At 43.5% G+C, this 7,294-nt stretch overlaps 1 protein-coding gene across 1 annotated transcript; it reads right to left on the bottom strand.

Annotated features, from left to right (window-relative positions):
- Nucleotides 1-2,188: 2,188 nt before the first annotated feature.
- On the bottom strand, nucleotides 2,189-7,030 carry LOC117052026 (phospholipase A2 inhibitor and Ly6/PLAUR domain-containing protein-like). The gene is made up of 5 exons (XM_033158753.1): nucleotides 7,006-7,030; nucleotides 5,966-6,082; nucleotides 4,477-4,623; nucleotides 3,520-3,663; nucleotides 2,189-2,244 (listed from the first exon to the last, which is right to left on the bottom strand). The coding sequence occupies exons 1-5, from the start codon at nucleotides 7,028-7,030 to the stop codon at nucleotides 2,189-2,191; spliced, it is 489 nt and encodes a 162-aa protein (XP_033014644.1).
- Between the last annotated feature and the right edge of the window lie 264 nt (nucleotides 7,031-7,294).

Here is a 7,294-nt window from a genome sequence, read left to right as displayed (position 1 = left end):
GGCAGACAAAATGAAGTCCTTCTTCCCATGGCACATAGTTAAACTATTGAATTTTCTCCCACAAGATGTAGCACCAACTTAGAGGACTTTGGAAGGATCAGATGAATTCATGGACAATAAGGCTCTCAGTGGCTTCAAGTCACAATGGTTGCACACACTGCCAAAACGGTATGCCTCTGAATACCAGTTGCTGAAAACTGCAGGAGCGAAGAGTGCTGTTGCACTCAGGCTGTCCTTGCAAGCTTTCCACATGAATCTGGTTGGCCACTGTGAGAGCAGGGTGCTGGACTAAATGAGACTTTTGCCTGATCCAAGCGGGCTCGTCTTACATTCTTATAACAATCTACTTAACACGCTAACTCTAAAACCTGGCACAAATAAATGCTAACTGAGAAAAAAAAACACAATAAAGATGGGGGTGACATGATGAAAATACAATAATGAATGCAGGCTATTGCTTTTTGATAATCAGAAATGGATCAGAAAGGGTGGGGTTGGGGGATTCAAACTAGTCCAGCATTCTTCTAAATATCCTGCTCCAAAGAAACAGATTTTGCAAAAGAGCGATGAATGAACCCACCAAGCCAACTATTTCCATGAACAAAGAATCATAGAATGGAAGAACTGGAAGGGACCACAAGGGTCATCTAGTCCAACCCCCTGCAATGCATGAATCTTTTGCCCAAGGTGGGGCACAAACCCCACATAGGACACTGAGATTAAGAGTCTCAGGATCTACCAACTCCAGTATTCCCCCAAAGCGCAGTGATTGAAGAACCTTGATAAAATTATTATTTCTCATTGAAAGCTAGACCTGTCTCCTCCTCCTCCTCCTCCTCCTCCTCCTCCTCCTCCTCCTTCCTCTCTCTCTCTCTCTCTCTCTCTCTCTTCACTCAAGTTACATCAGGGCATTTCTCTTATAGTCAACTTGCTTTTGATTTTAATAGCCACCACAACAAAAAATTATGTGACTTCTTTTGATGACTAGATGATTTTTGGTGAATAGTGTGGCATGAAGCTTTGTTGGGGGTGGTTAATCACTGCAACTCAAAGGACTTTGCTGACATTGTGATCTTATTTGGTTAAGTAAAACACTCTCTCTCTCTCTCTCTCTCTCTCTCTCTCTCTCTCTCTCTCTCACACACACACACACACACACACACACCACAATTCACTTGTGTGTCATATTTCATACAGAGCCAATTTTCCCCTCCATGGAATCCAGCTTGTAATTTCCTTAGCTCCACTTGGAGCTGTCTATGGTCCTGCTTTTTTTGTCTTGGCACCATTTGCTTAGCACTCTGGATTCTGAAACATAAGGACATAAAAAAGCCTGCTGGATCAGGCCAATGGCCCATCTAAACCAGCATCCTGTTCTCACAGTGGCCAACCAGATGCCTATGTGAAACCTACAAGCAGGATTGAACACAAGAGAACTCTCCCCTCCTGTGGTTTTCCAGCCACTGGTATTCAGAAGCATTGCTGCCTCTTACCATGAAGGGAGAGCAAAGCCATCATGGCTAGTAGCCATCAATAGCCCTCTCCTCCATTAATTTGTTTAATCCTCTTTTAAAACCATTGCTGCTTCCTGTGGAAGTGAGTTCCATAGCTTAACGATCTGCTGCGTAAAGCAGTGCTTGGCCTAAAACCTGATCTAAAACAGGATAGGCAGTTCTGGCTGCACCCAGCGTACCCATCCAGTCTGTTAGCCCATAATAGAAAGCACTCCTCACCACCCAGAAGCAGGATTCCAGTGCCAATACTCTTCAGCTACAGCTGATGTATTTTATTTGTCACCTACCAGTATTATTGGCTGCTTGCTGCTTGATGACGTCACTTGAGTGCCACCATGCTCTGCTACTGCTGGAGGTCATGGTGAAACATAAAAAAATAGACACTAGTGTATCTTGGGCAATTTGAGCTCTTAATTCACTGTAAAGCCCAATGCCTATAAATAACTAAGGGCCACAAAGCAAGTAAGCAAAGAGGAAGGGCTCAGGCAGGATCTCTTGGTCTTTGTGCCAGAAGAAAATCAAGGAAGGATCTTCACATGCAGAAGGCAAACAAGAACTGGGAGGGAAAGTGCAAACAACTCTGGAGTGTGGCTAGCCTTCCCAGAGATGGCCTTCATGAGATGGCAAGTGCCTTCTGCTTGTACATGAACCCCAGCAAAAAATACCACCCCTTTTTAAAAATCATCACAGACAACCTTGTTTACACAGCCCTTGATGGCCACTGGTGATCCTGCAGAGGAAATAAAAGGAAAGGACAGTCAGCATTTAGGCTGGAAATTGAATCCATCTTAACTGGTTTCTGCTCCAGATTATGCAGTTCCGTATTTCTGAAATGGTGTCTGGGGAAACCCAGCCAGATGGGCAGAGTATAAATAATTTGTTGTTGTTGTTGTTGTTGTTGTTGTTGTTGCCAAGACAACTTGGATCACCCCTTTTCATTCTTTGAAAGTTATGAATTCATAGTGCACGCATAAATGGATGACATGGTGTGATGACTGTATTTCATCATTGCACCATTTTGCAAATTAGACTTTTTTAAAAATGAAAAAGACTGGGGGAAATGGAACAAGATTCTCTTGGGTCAATTATCTCATGAAAAGCAAAGTTCTATAAAGTAAGTCTACCCTAATTCATATCCTAGAAAAATGAGTCCCAGTGGGAGACATATATTAACAGATTTTTGCCATGCTGTCATAGTCAGTCAGGTTTTCCCAGAATGAAAAAAAATCCTTTTGTTGTTGTCTCCCCTCCTCATCCTCCTCGTTATCTTTCTATCCATCCTTCCTCCTCTGCCTCAGCTTTTAGCCTCCTTTCCTCCTCCAATCCTTGTCATTGCCTCCTCCTACCGTAACTGTTATCATGGTGTCATTCACAGGGTTAGTGCCATCTGTCTGTGGCCATGTGAATTACACCTTGACAACTGTCTTGTACAAATAAATACAGTTACAGGTAGGTAGCCGTGTTGGTCTGCCATAGTCAAAACAAAATAAAATAAAAAAGGTGCTACTGGAAGGAATTTTAAATTTTATTTTGTTTTAAATAAATACAGTGTGTGTGTGTGTGTGTGTGTGTGTGTGTACTTTACATAGTTAGATTAGAATAAGTCATACTCAGAGTAAATCCACTGAAAATCAGTATGCATGTTTGTGTATGTGTTTCAATGAAATTGGATGGTGAAAAGTTCAGGGCAGCATAAGGGAGTACTTTTTCATACAGTCCATAAACTGAACTATGATACTGAACAAGATGTGCTGATGGTTGCTAACTTGGAGAGCTTTAAAAGGGGGTTTGGACAGGAGGATGTGGCTGTCAATGGCTGCTAGTCATGATAGCTCTATTAACTTCTGTAACTGAATATCAGCTACTGCGGATCACAAGTGGGACAGAGCTATTGTACTCATGCACCCCTTGTAGGCTTCCTGTAGGCATCTGGTTCACCTCTATGAATTCTGGAATGGCTGGGCCTCCAGTCCGATCCAGCAGAGCCATTTATGTGGTTACTTACCTGTCCTTGGAGTCCCAGACATGTCAAGGCAATAGTACTGGTCTCCAGTACATTTGGCAATCTCTTCTTCATTGCATGTATAGTTCTCCAGACCATAGCAGGCTGGGCACTTTATTCCATTGAATGTAGTGCTTATAGGTGGGACTGGGAGAAAGAAGAGACAGTCCAGATTTGGGAGGAAGGAAGAAGAGAGCTCTAAACACAAGGATGGAAATCACAAATCCACCTTCTCCCATAGAGCTGAGTGGCTAGTAAGTGCAAGCCAGGTTTTCTATAAATCCACTGAGTTGTTACAATACAACAGTCTTTGGTTGCTTTGCCTTGATATTCTTGTAGTACCAGAGAATTCAGTGGGGAAAATGCTGCTGTACCTATCAGAGCACTTTGATGTGCAAAACTTGCACTTTTACAATTGCCACATAATATCTATATGCATTTGGAAAGAATGGTATCTTTCGTGTGGCAACTCCTGCGCTTTGGAAATCCCTGCCTTTGGGCATTCAGGCAGAGCCCTCAATATTTTTCTCTTGATTCCTGCTCAAAACTTTCCTGCTTTTGGAAAGCCTATCCAGACACCTGATTCATAGAATCATAGAACTATAGAGCTGGAAGGTATCCCGAGGATCATCTAGTCCAACCCTCCGCAATGCCAGTCATTTTAGACAATATTGAGTTGGGTGGACAATATTTTAGACAATGTTGAATATGGTCAGACTCAGTAGAAGACACCTTCCTATGGTCCTATGATTCAGTGACCAGCTCTTCAACAGTGCTCTCTGGGCCTTGTTAAAACAAACACACAGAAGTAAGGAAGTAGCTCGGTGATAGAACCGAGATCCATTTTGCGAATCACTCTTCCCCAGCCCAAGTAGGAAGCTGGTGGTTTTTTTAAAAATGACACTGTAGAATGTGGAATGATAGAATGGACAAAGACAGAAGGATACATCAGTGACTTACCATCAGGAATATAATTATTGCACTCATCCTTGTCGCAGCAGAAAAGCCGGCTTGATACAATTCCTGACTTGCCCACATTAAATGTGGAAGGGCCTTTGTAGATGCAGTCACTGGGGAGGAAGCAAAACTTGCGAATAGTCCTTGGTCCTGTTGGGATCAAGGAAGAGAAAGTTTTAATCAGAAAAGAGATCCCTGGCATAAATGATTAGCCCTGTAATCCAAATTATACTGACCTGGAAAGAAAATTTATGCTACATTTTTGAGTATACCTTCAAAGCCATGGCTTCCACCTGGGAATCCTGGGAACTGTAGTTTGTTTGAGGGTGCTGGGAATTGTTAAGAGACTCCTATCCCCACCACAGAACTACAAGTCCCAGTGTGTCCTGAAAAGAGAGATTGATGGTTAAACCACTCTGAGAATTGCAGCTCTGTGAGAGGAATGTAAGTCCCCAATTGAGAGTAAGGCAACAATGCTTGCAACAAGTAACTTGATCCAGTTGGGGGTGACAGACAGAAAGGCAGTCTGGTCTTCCTCTCAGTGGCGTAGGAAGGGCAGGGCATAGGGGGCGGGTCGCCCCAGGTTCCAGGGGAGAGGGATGACACTCCCCGGCCCCTCCTGCCACTCCCCCGCTGCCCGGCACCCCGTCCATGCTTCTTTGCGGACGGACGGGGCAGCCCCATGAGCTGGCGAGCCATAAAGCAGCATGGATGGGGCAGCCCCATGACCCGCAACTCACTCGCCAGCTTGCTGCAGGAGCAGCAGCGCCAGCCCGGATGCAACACAGCTACCTACCTGTAATAAACCTTGTTTTCTTTATCCGTTCAACCAGCAGTCTTACCAGCCTATTTCTTTCTGCATACAGCTGTAATATATTTACCAAACTCCAACATAACCCCCCCAGCACCCTCAATCAGCAAGAGTTCCCAGGATTCTTTGGGAGAAGCCATGACAGTTGAAAGTGGTATCATGGTGCTTTTAATGTATGGTGTGGATGTTGACCCAAGTCCCATTCACGCCATATATGTAAAGCACTATGATAAAACTCTGAACAGTCATGGCTTCCCCCAAAGAATTCTGGGAGCTGTAGTATGTTAAGACTGAGAGTTTTTAGGAGAAACACACACCCTTTCCCTCCACAGAGCTACAATTCCCAAAGTTACCTATGAAGAAGGTTCAACTGTTAAACCACTCTGGAAATTGTAGCTTTGTGAGGGGAATAGGAAACTCCTAACAACACTCAGCCCCTTTGACAAACTCAAAGCTCCAAGAATTCTTGGAGGAAACTGACAGTTTAAAGTGGTTACCATAGCATGTTTGGTGTTCATGTGGCCTAGGTAAACTCAATATGGTTGACTTCTGAGTAAATCTGCTTGGCCTGGTCAGTAAGACCACCCAGTCCATTGAAAAGAAAACTATAGCCTTGCCTCATTCCTGCCATCCATCCTATTTGCTGGAACCTGTAGGTGTGTAACATCTTATGAAACTCACCTGTTGTGTTCACAGTTCGTGCTGTGCCACATCTGTTGAGCACACCAGGGCAAATGGCCTTATTGCCACTACAACTGTCCCCATCAGTGAAACATGACTCACATGGTGGACATTCCCCTAAAGCAGAAGCAAGAAAAAGCAGACAAAAGGCATATTCACTGTGGCCAGGACCCCGGAGGGCATCCTTTAACCCTAAGAGCCAACACAATACTCATTGGGTGGATGGGTGGTGGAGGACTCCAGCTCCCATCATTCCTGAGACTGATGGGAGTTGGAGTCTAAAAAACACTAGGAGGGTTTACCTCAGGAGCTATATGGGGCAGGTGAGGATGACATCATAGGCTAATGGAGAGTCCTGCTATGCTTAATTAGAAAGTCCATGTGCTGCAGGTTACTCACCATTGGTTTAGGAGGTGTATACATTTCTTTTGACTTATTTAATCAAGAACATATAATTCAATTACATAGCAATCTAAAGAAGTAAAACGATGCAACTTAATGAAAATCAAATACAGATAATTTTTTTAATGCCAATTGAAGTCATTTCATTCACAATTCCTAGGATAAGTAACAATAATTCTTGATGGTGAGGGGTGGGTAGGATTTAATTAATTAATTAATTAATTAATTAATTTGCTTTATTTATAAAAATGAAGAAGGACCTTGTCCTTGAGGTCTTAAGATATTCTCATTAGAAGCAGAAGGTTGCTTTTTTAAAAAATCAAAGAAAAAGTCAAATATAGCCATCATGGCTAAGTAGCCATCAGTAGCCTCTCCCTCAGTTTTGGAACACATTTCATTTAGCATGGGGGAGCTTTCACAATGTTAATATCCATTAATTTGAATCCCTGAATAATCCATGATTTAGAGATAGCTCTGTTGTTACAGCATGCAACTCATAATCTCAAGGTCATGGTTTTGAGCCCCACCTTGGGCAAAAGACCCCTGCACTGCAGGGAGCTAGACTAGATGATCCCTGTGGTCCCTTCCAACTCTACAATTCTATGATTCTAATAACACCAGGGTCCACCTGCGCTTACCTTTCCTTGTCAGGAATAGTAGCATTCCTGCATGAAACCAGCAGAGGGCAAAAACATGCATCAGAGAAGCCCAGTTCCCTAGGTGAGTCTCTGGAAGCTTGTGGGATCACAGCGCTGCAAGAGAGGTCAGGCATGACTCACCCTTCAAAGAGTAAAGGCAAGGTACACAGAGATGCATGCCAGTGATAAATCGCTTTGGCTCCCTCTCCAATTTCGTGGGGAGGGAATAGATATGGAGAAACGGAAGCCATGGACTCAGAATTCAGTCTGACTTACTTTGACCTAGAGC

The sequence above is a fragment of the Lacerta agilis genome, chromosome 8 (assembly GCF_009819535.1).
Source record: "Lacerta agilis isolate rLacAgi1 chromosome 8, rLacAgi1.pri, whole genome shotgun sequence".
NCBI lineage: Eukaryota > Metazoa > Chordata > Lepidosauria > Squamata > Lacertidae > Lacerta > Lacerta agilis.
Note: the sequence above shows the minus strand (reverse complement) of the source record. Positions and strands in the feature narration are given on the sequence as shown.